Source organism: Caretta caretta, chromosome 9 (assembly GCF_965140235.1).
Source record: "Caretta caretta isolate rCarCar2 chromosome 9, rCarCar1.hap1, whole genome shotgun sequence".
In the NCBI taxonomy this organism is placed as follows: domain Eukaryota; kingdom Metazoa; phylum Chordata; order Testudines; family Cheloniidae; genus Caretta; species Caretta caretta.
Genome location: NC_134214.1, coordinates 96541614 through 96558497, shown reverse-complemented (window position 1 = coordinate 96558497; position 16884 = coordinate 96541614). Strand labels below are relative to the sequence as shown.

The 16884-nt window shown below is 45.4% G+C and overlaps 1 protein-coding gene across 3 annotated transcripts in view; it reads right to left on the bottom strand.

Moving 5' to 3' along the window:
* Positions 1-16884, bottom strand: part of MCF2 (MCF.2 cell line derived transforming sequence) — a 97074-nt gene that overhangs the window by 52759 nt on the left and 27431 nt on the right. For 2 of the 3 annotated variants that reach the window (XM_048863781.2, XM_075132564.1), the window contains exons 5-7: positions 6732-6851; positions 5892-6008; positions 3792-3941 (exon numbers count right to left, since the gene is read on the bottom strand). In XM_048863781.2, the coding sequence (XP_048719738.1) occupies positions 3792-3941; positions 5892-6008; positions 6732-6851 (387 nt within the window). Of the gene's footprint in view, positions 1-3791; positions 3942-5891; positions 6009-6731; positions 6852-13953; positions 14389-16884 lie in introns of those variants that run through there. The other variant, XM_048863780.2, reaches the window with a different exon arrangement.

Genomic DNA, 16884 nt, shown 5'->3' with positions numbered 1-16884 from the left:
ATGCAACTTCCCTCTGAAGGCCAACTCTTGTCCAAGAAAGAGCCTTTCACGGCTGTGACTGGACCCCGTCTTGCCTCCTTGGCGTGGCAATGCAAAGTACCACCTGATACTGTCAGCCCAACCCGTGCAGCTGTGTTTGTTGATTAATGGGAAACGCCGGGGCATGAGAACAGTGCAGTTGCACACCGCACCCAGCACACAGTTGTGTGTGATGCTCCTGGATATTTCTTCTTTCTATAGGAAGGAACAGCAGGATCATCATGGGAGGGAGGGGGGAGATTAAAAAGCAGCTAGTCTCACACTTCCTTCAGAAGTATGCCTGGCTGGATTAGCGTATACATAGACAACAAGCTAAAGTATCTCAAGGGACTGGTTTATTTACAGGGGGTGGGAGCAGATCCATCATTTGATTCTGTGCATTTCACCGGCCTTACTATGTTAAAAGAACAGAACAGATTTGATTTGTATCCCACGCTTTCTTCCACACTTATTGTTTATATTATTGTAGTGCCTAAGGGCTCCAGTCATGGACCAGAACCCCATTGTGCTAGGTGCTGTACAGACACAGTGTGACAGACAGTCCCTGCCCCAAGGAGCTTACTATCTAAATAGAGCAGGCATCACCGGGTAGGAGAAGCAGTAGAGAACACAAGCAGGGTGAACACTGTGAGAGTAGCAAATGTCATGTTAGTTCCACTTTGTTTCAGGGGGGCGGAGGGGGAGGGGAAGGGTTACTTAGGCGGGAATCAGCTAAATGGAAAGAAAGGGGTAAGGAAGGAGGGTGAGGGGGCCAGGCCAAGGCAGAAGAGGGTTAGAGGGGCAGGTGTGGCGTGACGTTGAGCTGAAGAGACCATGAGGGAGGGGCAGGTGGACCAAACAGCCAATCAGAGCACATGAAGTGCAAACTGTTGGAATGTGTTAGTATCACTTGGCACTTGATTGATGTGACCTAGGACAAAAGTTCTGACCACGTTTGATACTTCAGTAATCCAGGAAACACGAAAGGGAAGAGGAACTACGCAGCATGCTTTAGGCAAGAGACAGCTGCTACTTTACCCTCTCATGTTTAGCTCTCCAGAGACCTAAAGTCTCCTTTTGTTTCAGACAATTCCATTACACGGGAAGATGCTGTAACCTAAGCACCTAAAGCAACTGAACGGGTGTTAAATATGATTTTTCCCCTTCCAGTATATCAAAGGGGTTAATTTCTTAGTTAGCGTGCTTAATTAGTTTCGGTCTTTTTCTCATTACCTTTAGGACTGGCTTCTGTTCAGTATCACAGCTACACAAATGCGCAAATAGTTCTTATATGTACTCAGAAATCTCCTGCCCCAGTCTTTCAGTTGCCATGACAGCAATCTTGTATCATTATGACTGCAATCTGTGCACAATTTCTTATCGAGCTTCATCTTTCATGTTCTTGAAAACACACACACACACACACACACAACTAGGCTACATTTTGTTCAAGAACTCACCAGCCTTTTTGATAGTTTAAACTAATGAACAAGATTAAAAAAAACCAGATGATTTCGACTGAATGATTAATCTAAAGGAACATCTCAATATTTTAACTGCAAATGAAAACTCATGATCTTTTTGATTTCGCCAAATAACAAGCAGGCATCACTGACGTGTCTATAATTTACTATCACATTTGTAACAGACACTTTCTTCACTGTCTAAGGATTTGTTCCTCAACACAAAAGGTTAAATCAAACATGAACTACAGTGCATAGCTGGCATATTACAATTGTTTCTAAAAATACAGCGATATTTCCCTAGCCTGTATATATTTTATATGCACCTATGTATACATACACAGAGCACATTTTGGTTGCCATTGTGTGTATTTCTAATTGGGAGCTTTCTATAAAGACAATGCCATAGGAATGCCATAACATGATATATATAAATTATACAAACGTTACCAGATTAACCCATTGCACTCTAGTGCAAATACAGGACCTAATCCTATATTACGTATTAGTAGCCCTATTGAATGCATGAGCAATCTAACAGGCAGGTTGTTGGCATTGGTCTGAGGCTCCTGCCTCCAGTGCTGGAGGTAGGTTGCGGGTTCAAATCCACAGGAGCACTTGGCCAATTACTCTTAAAGCACAAATTTTAATGGTGAGAGTAAATTAACCATTGGAACAATTAACCATGGGTCATGGTGGATTCTCCATCAACAACAATTTTTATATCAAGATTGGGCATTATTCTAAAAGATCTGTTCTAGGAATTCTTTTGCGCACATTCTATGGCCTGTGTTATATAGGCAGTCAGGCTAGATGATCACAGTGGTTCCTTCTGGCCTTCAAATCTCTGAACTGAAGTTAAGGATTTCAGAACTATACCCAGTCTGGCCTCTCACATATGCAGCAGTATCAAAAACAACAGCTTGGTTGGCAGCTGCTGTATCCAAAATCCTTGTGTAAGCATATAATATTTTAATCATAATCTCAAATAAGTAAAATATATCTTTAAATATTAAAGAAACAAGAAAAGAAGAGTTCTGCCAAAAAGTACAGGAAGGCTTTCGTGCTTTGCCAATGACAACTGGGGAGGAAGAAGGGAAGAAGTTTAAAGAAAGTTCCATTATGGCAGTGGAGGGAATAGCTAGTGGCACTCAGTAATGTATAGCTGGGAGCAGGTTACATATTAGAGGCCGGGTGTGGGCAAAGCCTGGAGGGGTGGCTGTTTACGAGCAAAGCAGTGTAAAAGGGATCTCAGGCTGGAGAGCTGAAGGGACACGGCTGGAGAGCTGAAGGGACACGGCTGGAGAGCTGAGGGGACACAGTTGTTCAGGTAGGGTGACCAGGTGTCCGGTTTTCAACCAGGGAACCCTGGCGGCTCCGGTCAGCACTGCCAACTGGGCCAATAAAAGTCCAGTCGGCGGTGCTCCGGGACTAAGGCAGGCTAGTCCCTACCTGTCCTAGCACCGCACTGTGCCCCGGAAGCAGCCAGCAGGTCTGGCTCCTAGGCTGGGTGGGGGCAGGGGTCATGGGGCTCTGCACACTGCCCCTGCCCCGAACACCGGTTCCGCACTCCCATTTGATTTATATAAAACAAGGGGGCTCACATTAAGATAAAGCTCACATCATGGGTAACAAAATCCGTAGTATATTCTCTCAATATATTTACACCTACACATTCACTGCCTCCTCTCAAACCAAGGGACCCTTCCTGAAGTCACTGGGAGAACAGAATTTGCCCCATAGTATCTGTGAATCTGCAATCACATTCATAAGAGGTATGCCGCTCTAGGGCAAAATTATCCTTCAAATCTATCACACTTTTCTGCTCTCTTTATATGTGCAAAACTCCCATTGATGTCAGTGGGAGATTGGCATTGTGTTCACTCTGCATATGCCAAATTTGGGTACTATCAAGCAGATCCACGAGGGAAGCATTGCACTTGGACTTGACAAAGCCTTCCATAGTTCTTTCCTGGAAGACACGCTGTGGGAGAAGAGCGTGATGCACATTCAAGAATGGGCAAGAATTGCTTTGTTTCTCGAGCTCTGACACCTACATGGCTATCAAATAACCAGCTAGGAGCAGAGACAGTTTCCTGGATGTTGGCATGGCAATTGTTTGAATGGATGAAAGGCAAATATAGATGTAACATACAGAGATAGGTATATTTTATTTTAACGGTCATAATAGACACACACGCATATGGGGGAGGGGGAGAGAGAGAGAACAAACAGTCAGTCAAACCACAGAAGTCCGACCTTGCAGTAGGATACTGACTTATTATAGAGCTGAGTTTCTGAGTAGCATACCTTGAGCTGACAATACTTTTCTGTGCGCAAAGCCAGGATGCGCTCAATTGAATACGTGTCATCTGGTAGCTCTGTTTCTGCCAGCTCTGTGCCGAAAGATTGTAACATCTGTGCAATTTCCTTCACTGTTAGTGCAAAACTCTCAATAGCCTGGTGGAAGACAATGATTTCATCAGCTTATCAGGATAGTCAGGATAGTCTAAGAGCTCACCAAAAAATGCACTAAGAGCCGTGCTGAGATTTTCAGATGAGCTTAAGGGAGTTAGGCACACCCCAACCCATTGAAATTCAGTGGGAGTTGGGCAATTAACTCTTAAAGCTCATTTGAAAACCCCAGCTCAAACCCTGCTCATATTAGAGTCAATGGGAGTTTTGCCATTAGTTTCAAAGTAGCTGCAAAGTTAATGTATTTTAATCCTTGTACATTAGTAAGATTTAAGCCGGGGGTTCTCAAACTTCATTGGACTGCGACTCCCTTCTGACAACAAAAATTACTACCTGATCCCAGGAGCGCGGACCGAAGCCTGAGCCTGCCCCAGTCCCACTGCCCTGGGTGTGGGGGCCGAAGCCAAACCTTGAGCTCCACCGCCTCGAAGGAAAGGGGTCAAAAATCGAAGCCTAGTGGCTTCAGTCCCAGCCAAGGGGCCTGTAACCTGAGTCTTGCACCCAGGGCTGAATCCCTCAGGCTTTGGCTTCGGCCCTGAGCCCCAGCAAGTCTAAGTCAGCCCTGGCGACCTCGTTAAAATGGGGTCACGATCCACGTGGGGGTCCAATGGGAAAAAAGGAGATCAACCTTTTTTCAGTCTCATTTTTTAAATTATGCTCAGTAGGCTACGTTATAAACACCTTTTTGCTTAACAATGTGCTCTCAGTAATTCTTGCCGCCAGGTGCAGAACGTGAAGGAGAGGCTTGTGGCCCCGATCCTGCAATGAGCTCCATGCAGATACAGAGGCCTGCCCTTGCGGCTCTCATTCCAGGATTATAGCCATAAGCAATAATTCGAAGCAATTTTCATCAGCATTTTGAGTGGTCCGGATAATAATTAGCAGAACAGCCTACCATAGCTGTGTGAGCAGACAGTCCATTGAAATCAAAGGGTGCTGCATAGAAATTTATGGCAGGATATAGCTCAGAGAAAGCATGGAGGCCAAAGTCATAGAAAAATAGCAATATGAAAGAGTTGCACGTGCAAGGAACAAACACCCTTATTCAATTACTTTAACCCACAAGCAAAGAAAAACGCACAATATTTGTCATTTTAAACCAATGGGACAAAAGGAGATGATCTCTGTATCTGCTGTGAAGAGAATTTTACAATGGTTTTAAAGCGATGAGGGGCCTAAGGAAGTTAGTTGCCCATCTCCTATAGAAATTCAGTGCCTAATTCCCTTGGAGTCCTTTGCAAATCCTAGTCAATAAGCAATGGTTAAAGCGCACCGGGTCATGTACCTGGGAAATAACAATTTAAGAAGCCAGCTGGGTTGCTGAGGGGAGCATGTTTGTTGTATAGCCTGAGGGGGGCAAACCTCTCTGATTCGCTGCTTTCCTCACTTGAATACCACCTAGGCAAGAGCAGCCAATCAGAGTTGTGCGGAACTCTGAGCCCCGCCCCTCAGAAGCTGACACCATTCACACAGGAGGGGAGCAGAAGGAACCCAGCAGTTCAAGGCAGGTCTGGCTCCTTCCTCTCCCTTCCTCTGAGCAACAGGATTGCTCCTCTTCCTCACTGGGAAGGCGCAGAAAGGACCCTGCTGGCCTAGGAGAAGGGGGTGAAGAATGCCTGAGCTGCAGGAAGAGCAGAGGTGAGGTGGGGGGCAATCGGGGGATGGAAATTGATGGAGGGATGTGTCAGGGGGACAGGTAGATGAGGGGGCAATGATAGACAATCTCCCTTCTTTCAGATCCCTTTAAGCACTGCCAATAACTTGAGCTACACAAAAGGTCTTGATCGTGCAGGGCGCTAACTAGGGAATCGAGGGTGTTCATCACCTCCCAGGAGGGGTTTAGTGGGGGGCGGCAGCTCTCAGCACTTTGTAGAATCGGGCCCTGCTTGAGCTAGGCTTTACACAGAGTAACCCCATATAAGCGGCGCTACGTACAGTTCTGAAGATAACCCATTCGCTATGACGGTATTCCAAGGTGCCCCCGAACTCCGGGGTTAACTGCTTCTCATCAATATACATCAGCAAATCACTGACTGAGCTCAGCATAACCACCTAGGAACAAAGAAACATCATTAATTGATTCATTGCAGCTTCTTCACAATTAACATACAAATCACGCCTGCAAAACTTCATGTACTAATCTCTATTATACAAACTAATTGGGGACTGAAGAGATTCATAAAATTGAACATCTCAAAACCACAGTAAGTACAGTGCATCAAATTTCTTCTCATCTTTCAAGCCACTGCAAAACGATTTCCAGGCATCAGAATATGAAGGGATGTTGGTTTGTTCTTCACTGACAGTATTCATTATGTGCTCATTTATTTTTATGTATGGAAAAAATGGTTTAGATAACTTGTCGTTCGTTAGATTGGTATTCTTAAAATCAAGGCCCTACTGTATTTACAACATTGGCTTTTGCACCAATTATTTCTTTATGGCACGCCTTCATTTTACATGCAGCTGAGGTCAAATTTGTATTTATCAGTTACAGGCTAACAAAACATACACTTATTTTAGAATATATATTCGCTTTTGTTCACGTAAAATGAGTTGACCCAACTTCTTCTGATAGGATAGCTCAGTGGTTTGGCCTGTGTCTGTGTGGGTTGGCCACTGGCCTGCTAAACCTAAGGTTGTCAGTTCAGTTCTTGAGGGGGCCATTGCGGATTGGTCCTGCTTTGAGCAGGGGGTTGGACTAGACGACCTCCTGAGGTCCCTTCTAACCCTGATATTCTATGATTACATCATGCACAGCTGAAATACTCATACCGGTAATTTGAGTAGAAAATCCTCCTGACTGAAGCGAAATCCAATGTCAGTGAAAGTGCGCTGGAAAAACCCAGTGGGACGTAGAACCATCACTAGCTGCAGGTTCCCAGGGAAGGAGGCCTGCAGGAAAACATGGCAGGTGATCAACATGGGCATTCAACTGGTGAAAATTCAGACGAGACTCAATTGCAAAAGTGGGTCAAAATTCAAAGCCTTCTTTTCAAGCAATTCTTACTATTTCTTTGTGCTCATCCATGATTCACTCACCCCTCCTTACTTTAACTGTTGCTCTTTGGCAGATGAAAATGCTGGATTTGAAACATTCCATAAAATGTTCTACCAAGAAATGAGTCATAGCTGTGAAGTAGCTGTAATTTAGCTCTGTGATTCATTATGTAATGTACTTGTATGTATTCCTCAGAAGTGTATCAGAATTAACCTGGTCATCCTTAATAATTATTGGCAATGTTTAATTTGTGGCACAAATATTAAACCTCATTTCCATATTTCAAACATAGTGGTAGAGACTTGTAAATGATACACTGAAAAGAATGTTGAATATTTCAATGGAGCCAAGAAAAATTACTTGAAATCACAGAAGGAACCCAGTTAATTAAGATGTATGATATTTCTCTAAAATCCAGTTGTGCCAAACTATCTCCATATATTATCTCATATATAAATTTTCTTACTGTATCTTGAGAACTTTAAAAGTATCAAGTGCACGTTAACTTGTCAGCATAAACATGTGAATCCTTTATCAAGTGTAAATTACCATTTCATTTATATGATTATAAATGATAGAAACGTCCTGATACTACCAGTTAAATCTACATTAAATGAAGTTTTCACTGAGGGGCAATGAAAAAAACCCTGGTATGAAATATTCACTAGCCCATTTTTCAAGGGAAAAATGTGTACAACTGGCGGGGGGGGGAGCGGGGAGAAAGATGACTTTCACATAAGCATCTACACTCTGATGAAGAAGAATACAAGCATCTATATCTGTGCACACAAAACACGGTTTGGTTCCATAAACATCCTATTATGTACTGTTCAAAGAAGCCATAATTTACAGTTGAGATGTGACACGCACAAATTACACTGTGGCAAAGTTTGCACGCAATACAAAATTACTCGAGACAGTTAAGTCCAAAGCAGATTGCAAAGAATTACAAAGGGATCTCACAGAACTGACTGACTGGGCAACAAAATGGCAGATAAAATTCAACGTTGATAAATGCAAAGTAATGGACATTGGAAAACATAATCCCAACTATAAGTACAAAATCATGGGGTCTATATTGGCTGTTACTACTCAAGAAACAGAGCTTGGTGTCATTGTGGATAATTCTCCGAAAACATCCACTCAATGCAGAGCGGCAATCAGAAAAAGCTATCAGAATGTTAGGAACCATTAGGAAAGGGGTTGATAATAATGCAGAAAATATTGTAATGCCACTATGTAAATCCATAGTACACCCATACTTTGAATACTAGGGGCAACCAGAACTGCACTCTCTCAAAAAAGACATATCAGAATTGGAAAAGGGGCAGAGAAGGGCAACAAAAATGATCAGGGGTATGGAACAGCTTCCATATGAGGAGACATTAAAGAAGTTTGAGACCGTTCATCTTAGAAAGGAGACGACTAAGGGGGGATATGATAGAGATATATGAAATCCTCAGTGCTGTGGAGAAAGCGAATAAGAAAGCACTTTTTACTCCATCACATAACACAGGAATCAGGGGTCATCCAATGAAATCAGTAGCAGCAGGTTTAAAATAAACAAAAGGCACGGTCTTCACACAAGGCACGGTCAACCTGTGGAACTCATTGCAAGGAGACATTGTGAGGGCTTAAAGTACAACTTGATTAAAAAAAGAATTAGATACGTTCATGCAGGATGAGTCCACCAACGGCCATTAGCCAAAATGATATGGGGATGCAACCCCATGCTCTGGGTGTCCCTAAACTTCTGAGTGCTAGAAGCTGGGACTGGACATCAGGGGACGAACACTCAATCACCCTGTTCTGTTCATTCCCTCTGAGGCATCTGACACTGGCCACTGTCAGAAGACAGGATACTGGGTGAGATCGGCTAGTTTGAGCCAATATGGCCGTGCTTATGTTTTTCTTAATAAAAATTTTTAAAAAACCTGATTGAGGATTGTGTTCCTCTTAGAAATGGTCAGCGCTCTTTAGCATCACAAGAGCCACATAAATGCGCTATATTCATCTGTAGTGATTTTAAACAGGAGTGAAAAAATAAAGGAACACAAACTAAGTTCCATTCAATGGGAATTTTGCCAGGGCTTAAGATTTCGCTCTGACAGCAAGAGCGAACCACTAAATGGCCAGTGACATTGTCTCAGATTCAAACCCTGGATGCCTACCCTTTCCTTGCCAATATTTGTACGCTATTGCTTTGATACCGAATGTTGGTTAGTAAAACGTTTGCCAGTCTAGAGCTCTGTGAACCTTGCACAATAAAACCTCCCACCAGGCCGAACCTGCCCCTGGGCTTGTTGCCAATTGAAACTTGGCCCCAGTCATAGAAAGCTTTGCAAGCCTGGTTCTAAGACTAGCTATTACTCCCTTCCTCCAACCGGCTCAGAATCTCCCTTTAGCAAACCTGCTGGGAACCATACAGCCTGCAGTTCTCTCTCCCAACGAGACGGCACGCTCACACGCTCCTCCTGATATTTCCAAGCAGTCCGGCTGACTGGAGCTCTTCGTCTTCTCCCTGGCACAGTAGGGAAGGCAAGCCCCCTCCCATATGGTCCAGAGAAGCAGGCTGCCTGTCCACCCCTCTGCATGGCAATCAGTGGGACTCCAAATGCTGCTGCTGTTGACAGTCCCATGGTTGGTTCTCCTAGCCCGTTATGTCTTTCTGAGCTCTGATGTACCCCACAATGAACAGCAGCGCTAGGGAGTCCCCAAAACATGTGAGGGGAGGGAGGCGTGTAGGCGTTATTGGCACCAATTGAATACAGGCGTCAGTCAGCATGCTGTAGTACAGTGGTACATTCTGGCACAGTATGGGGGAAAGAGAAGGTGTCAGACCCTAGACTAAGGTCAAGTCCAATGTAGGCAGCAGCTATAGGGCCAGCTGCCACAAGTTTATAGGACTGATGCTGTGAAACTGGCGGGGGGGGGGGGGGGGGAAGGTCTGGCAAGAAGCTCATTCCTGTGTAAAGCACCACCCTCAACCAGAGGGGGGTAGCCAACCACTAAGCTCCCACCCGAAAGACAAGGTAGGTCCGGAGAGAAGTGGGTTTTCTGGGAGAGGAGAGGTCTTAGACTTCGCAGTTTGATAATGTCAAGACACCAGTGTCTCCTAGGAGGGTTTCACAGACCCAACCAAAGCCTGGCAGTTTCACCTGAGCATCTCAACACAATCCTTGGAGGGAGTGAACCTGACACACCAAAGTTTAGAAGGACTCATGTACAGTTACAGAACCAGAGACCAATTTTATGTCACATCATTGTGGGTTAACTTCAGACAGGTTGCTGACTAGGAACGCAACCATCAATCAGAATCAAAGAAAAATTCTCATCTTTCTTTTGCCAAGGGTAGTGTTAACTGGCAGAGCGGGAAATCTCCAACTTGAAAGTCTGCAATACTCCAAATTACGGATGGGGGAAGGGGTTGTTGCCATTTTTTCTTCTCTCAAGTCAGAGCTTCCTCTGCTAACATGCAGGGGTTTGTTTCAAGAATTTTGTGCTGTTTGGTTCTCCCTAACAATATAGATTGTGAGGTGGTTGGACGTTTGTTGCAAGCCACATGGATGGTCACACGGCATCTCTCCTGGTCATTAGATTGGCCTGTCCCATGAACTCAGGAGGCTCAAGGAAATCATTTGCAATCAGGTACCCATAGGGAGAATCTGCACTGGTTGTCCCCCCTATGAGGCCTGTCTGCCTATATACTACTGACAGAGCATGTATGCCGCCCTGGAGCTGCATTCCTATCACATGCAATTCCCTAGGTTTACCACTCTCAGCCTTAAAACCATTTTACTATTTGTTTATTAGTCTCACCCCACAGCATAGTAATTTCAACATCAGACGTTCCTCTGAAAACTGGGCAGGGGAGCAGCAGCCACCAAGGAGATCACAAGGCTCCATCAAGGAGCCACAGCAAGATGAGAATGGACAGGTACAGCTAACATTCCTCCCAAATCCTGCACCCAATCAAGTAAATGGCCCAAACTGACATAAATAAGCACGTGACCCGGCCCACTGCCACTTCCAAACGCGGTAGTTCTGGCAGACCTCATAGCTCGATCTTTGAACAAACTGGGAAGCTTTCATACAGCTGTTGTGTTAAACTCTGGCCCAGTGTCTCTCTGCAGTCTGTTGAGAGTGGACCCCTGGCTCCCATGTGCTCCCAGACCAGCTGGATCTGGGTAAAATCTAAGCTGTAGGTCTACAGGGCACTCTCCCTGGCTCAGACCTCTTGTCTGATGCCCTTCCTTGGGACATAGGGTGCTGCTGCCCAGCTGCCCTAGACCCCAAAATCAAAAGCCCCCAGCCTCTTACATGTGCTCATCCAGGGCTCCACCTAGAGACTCTCTGACTTCAATTTAAACCCTTCAGGGACAAGATGTCAGGATAGCAAGAAACACTGGCTTGACAAAGGAATTGCTTAACCAGGATGAGTTTACTCTTAAAGCACAAGACATTACAGATCTTTGAAAACAAAAGTCCTGAAATGCACCCTCCCTGTGAGGCTGAGGTTCGTCAACATTTCAGGCTGGGAAGAATTCCTCCTGCAACTCTTTCTTAAATGTGGCAATGATCAGTCCCCTCGCCCCCTTGGGCAGAAGAGAATCCTTCTCTTTAATAGGAACCCTGTTTCTGAGCCTTTTGCTCAGAGAGTGAAGCTACAGATCCATCAATTACTCTCCCTCCCCTCTCCTTGCCCTGTACAGGATGCTGTGTAGAAAAGCTATTGTTCCACCGAGGGCAAGGCTTGTAAATGAGACACAATCAGCATCCCTGGCCCTAAATTTCTCTGTGACAGCTCTTACACCATGTCTACACTCCGGACTTTACAGCAGCAAAGCTGTGCCACTGTAAGGTTGCCCACGTAGCTGCTCTCCTGCCGGCATAATTAAATCACCCCTAATGAACAGCAGTAGCTATGTCAGCGGGAAAGCATATCCCGCTGACATAGCGCTGTCCACACCGGTGCATTTGCCGGTGAAACTTTTGCAAAATTTTGCCAACAAAAGTGCTCGTGTAGACATAAGCCTTAGTGTTAGTCCTTCAACAAGGTGTCAAACATCTTTCTCAAGCCTTGCGATTCATTGGGATGAAGTACAGTAGATTGCCTTTGGGCATGTCCAGGCTTATGCAATCATAGTTCCGAGCATTTTCACACATAATACAAGATAGAGTTCATAATCTGGCACAGATTTATCCCAGGCTGTCACATCTGGGATACAGGCAAATTCCAGTCTGATATGGTATTTTTAAATGTTGTATCCTAAACTTAAGTAAGAGGATCTGTTTGCTATTAAACATGTGTCACGTTTCACCCAAGAGGTAGCTGCATTTCCAGAATGGGAAACAGGATTCCTACTGTTTAGAAAGCATTTTAAGATTTTCCTGCATGAAAGGTGATTTTATCAATGTTCAATCAAGGTCACCACTTAACGAGAAGCAAAAAGGTGATATGTACTTGACGAAGAAATGTACCTTTTGCAGATCAATATCTAGTATGGACTACGTATGGAAAAATCCCTTGCTTTAAGTCTGCTACCAGCAGAAAGGTGTCCTCTGTGTAGTATTAACTTAAGGGGAAAGATGATAGATGAAAATAAAAAATAAAAAATCAGCTGGTTTAATAATTATTCAAAGTTAACGTTTATGAAGGCTTCATTGCACTTCTCTATACCTTAATGGAGGTTAGCCAGCACCTTTGCGCTCAACTCCAATATTAGCCAAGGCAAGAAATGTGTCATGCGACAATAGGACAGAGAAAGAACATGTGGGGCACTTTCACACCCTATGCTCCTCAAATCCAAAAGAGGGAGCGTCTTAACCCAGCTGAACTTCCAGTCCTACCATTCATTATACTAAAGAGAATCATTGTCACTTGATAAAACCTCGTAAAAAGACCCATGAACCCTTTATACTCAACTTCCCTTCTCCAGCTTCTAGCATTCTCTATAACGTGAGAGTTAGAAAAGAATTTAAAGTAATCTGTGCAATGAAAAAGAATCAACCCGCTGATAATATTTTAACAGCGTTCCTTATTTAGTAGCACTATAATTTAGGTTTTTTGAAAAACGATCCTAAAGCTCGAAGGACATAAAAAATTAAGCCCAAAAAGGGTAATCCACTTTTAGGGAGCGAAGCATCCTACTGTCTTCAATACACACAGTTTTGTGACTACATTAGGACTTACATAGGTTGGAAGGAACATGGCCATTATTTACTTAATTTTCTGCACTAAAAGCATTTACCATCTTTTCTCAGAATTACATTTAAAAGCATAATCTCCCCCTGAATAGACAACCCTCCATTGGGATTTCCCTGCACCCAGGGAAAGAAGAACAGACCAAGAGGAAAGGAAAATCCACCAGGAAGTTTGATCCCGGACACAGGAAACGGATCAATACACAGATTGCAAAGTTAGTGACTTTCTTCTCTCCTTGGAGAGCAAAGTCAGGCAACAAAAACGCTGGGACAGTCGTAGGGCAGCTTCTACTTCTGCTGAAGCTAACAAAGCTACACCATGCTCGGATAGCTTTATTGTACCCTCTGAGCCGGCGGCAGAGTTCACCATAGCAGCCTCCATCTGCCCAGCTGCCGTTACAACCGCAGGATGTTCTCGGTACGGCCTTTCCCCAGGAATGCAGAGGGTTTCTGGGGAAAGCAGCAGACAAAACCTTCGGCTAGGTATTTTGTTGGTTTTAACGCAACCTCAGCACGCAGGACAAGGCTGCAGAGAGATCTCCGGGGGATCCAACGCCTCCTTCGAAAGGAGACGCGCCTCACCGTGCGTCCTGGGATGCTCGGCTGAAATCATCAGGGGACAGGGTTGACATCTCCCCCCTCCTCCCCGCAGCTTTCGGGCGGGCGATGCAAGCAGCAGGCGGGTGGCCGCATGCAGGGCATGCCAAGGCAGCGTCGCCCTGGTCCCGGCACCGTTCAGCCGCAGCCTTGCACGCGAACCCGGGCTGGGCAGCTGGCAGGCCGGGCCCTTACCGCATTGCTCCGGAGCCGCCGCATGCCTCCGCCGGGGGTCGCCTCGGCCATCGCCGCCTTCCTCGGCTGGCGGGGCGGCGTGCCGGGGCGGGAGCCGCCGCTCAGCGGGGGCGGACCAATCCCGCCCGCAAGCCGGCCCCCCGCACAGCTGCCGCGGCCGCCGCTGCCAGCGCGGCCCCCGCTCCGCCTCGCTCGGGCCCCGCGCGCCTCATCCCAGCTCGAGCCCGGGGGCTCACCCGGGGCGCGGCTGCGGGAGCGGACCAGGCATGCACCAGGCTGGGGCGGGGGGGGGGGACGGCGACTGACTCTCGCCCGCTCCCTCCGTTTTTTCTTTTTAAGGTGGAATGCCAAAAATCTTCCTCGAGTTGGGGGCTCTTCGTTCCTGGGGGCGCTCTCTGGGGAGCCCTTCAGAAAGCAGAACGCCCATGTCTTGAATTAGGGGGGGGCCTTGAAAGACGTATCTTTAAATGATATGCCCAATTATGCCGTAGAAAAGCGAAGCCGGTCAAATCCTAAGGCCTGGGATTCACAGGGAGGGCCTGAGGTTCTACATTGGATGGTACAAACGTGCACATACATTGCACATGCATCCTGTGAGCCGGCGGATACTTACATTTGCAAACAGAGAGACAAAACGGGGGGGGGGGGGAGAGGTGATCTCTTTTACTGGACCAACTTGTGTGGGTGAGACACAAGCTTTGGAGTTTACACAGAATTCTTCATAAGGTCACAGAGCTCTGCGGAATAAGCTGGGAAGCTTGTCTCTCTCACCAACAGAAACTGGTCCAAGAAAAGATTATCACCTCACCCACCTTGTCTCTCCAATACCTTGGGACCAACATGGCTACAACAGCGCTGCATACATGTCTGCAAATAGGTAGTTAGACACCGACCTGAAGAAAAAACTCTGTGTAAACTCAAAAGCTTGCCTCTTGGCCAACAGAAGTTAGTCCAATAAAAGATAGTGATTATCCCTACAAAAGGTTCCTGCCCCCCTCCTGCTGGTAATAGCTCACCTTACCTGATCACTGGCATTACAGCGTGTACGGTAACACCCATTGTTTCATGTTCTCTGTGTATATAAATCTCCCCACTGTATTTTCCACTGAATGCATCCGATGAAGTGAGCTGTAGCTCACCAAAGGTTATGCTCAAATAAATTGGTTAGTCTCTAAGGTGCCACAAGTCCTCCTTTTCTTTTTACAGACTCACACGGCTGCTACTCTGAAACTTATCAAGCTCCATCTTAAAACTAGTTAGTTTGTTTTCCCAATTACATGCACCTGAGAGAGGCATCTTAAGGGCTGATCCTACTCCTGTCTTTTCACAGGCAGAACTCCAAAGTCTTACAACTTGATGTGCACAGATTTTTTGGTCTTTCATTCTTAGTTACATTGGGTGTCTCTGTATTGTTTGCACACAGCACTGCCTTAAGTGCTCAGATATACAGGATGCAGAAGGAAATGCACAGAGCATATCTTGTGAGATCACATGCTCATGTACCATTTAAAATGAAATGTAAAGGGCAGGCACTTTTGTGAAAGCTAAATCAGGACAGGCAAGTAAAGCTCCCATTCTAAAAAATTGGTTTCAAGCTATTTAAATGGAAAACGGCATTCAAGGGCCAGTCCTGAACCAGAAAAAGCCCCCGCTGGGATCAATGCAAGTGTTGCCCGTGTAAAGGCAATAGGACCAGGCTCTGACAGTCATGATTTATTTTAACTATCCAAAAATACCATTACTGCCACTAGATGCTTATCAGCAAAAATGTCCTTAATGCCACATTCAGCAACAGTCAAACACTTGTTAACGCTTAAGATCTGACCTGATGGGGCATCAGCTAGCCCAACGAGATTTCGGTGCAAAGTGGTCTAACTTATACGCTCTTCTTGATAAACTCTTTGCCTCATTCTCTATCCGCTGAGTTTTCATATCCAACTCTTCATCTGAAGTGCCTCTTTGTGGGCAGGTGTACACCACAACCTAAGTTGATATAACTTATGTCGCTCAGGGGTGTGAAAAAGCCCTCCCATCCAGATATGCATGTTTTGCGCTGTCCATACCAGTGCTATGTTGGCCTGAGACACTCTCCCGCTGACTGAGCTTCCGCTTCTCACCAAGATGGAGTAATTATGCCAACAGGAGAGTGCTCTCCCATGGACATAGTGCATCCCCACCAAAAACGGAGCAGCTACGCCGAAGAGAAGTAGTGTAGACTTGCCCTGTGTTACAGGAGGAGGCGACGGTGATGATTGTGACCTTTTCAGAACATTTCTTTTTCACCTTCCTCTGTAGCAAGGTCAGTTTAGATCTGGCCTTTCACTGCCAGCTTTTTAGTACAGCCTCCATTCATTATAAAATTGAATTTTTATGTACACCAGTGTAGCACTTTTAGACTACATATTAATTTTTGCAAAAGATCACATACTGTTGACTGGGGAGGGGAGTGTTACTTGTGAGATTTATTCAGCATCTGATGGTACATCTGCTCTAGTTAATTAAGAGAGACACATTTTATATACATATATCTGTACACACGTGCTTTATATGGCAGCATTTTAGTTTGTTTCTCCAGAGGAGAAGGAGAGAAGCAGTGGGAAGGAGACATGGATCTTAGCTGGATATTACATCTCCACACACTTGCAGGGAGCAGGGCAGAGCAAGTCAGCTAGAAGAATCGAGAAACATCCAGAACAGAGTGTGGCAGTTACTGGACAGGCTCAATAATTGTTTCTGAGGCTGATCCATGCAAGACTATGAGATGCATCTGCTCTGAGGTCTGGGTCCCAATCCCTGTATCATTTTGGATACAGTCTACAGTTACCCCATTATATACATGGGCACACACATATAACCTTCAAAGTAGTTTTTCCCTGATTTTTTACATATAAAAATTAGGGCAGGGAACTATTTTGAAGGCTATTTTGCAGT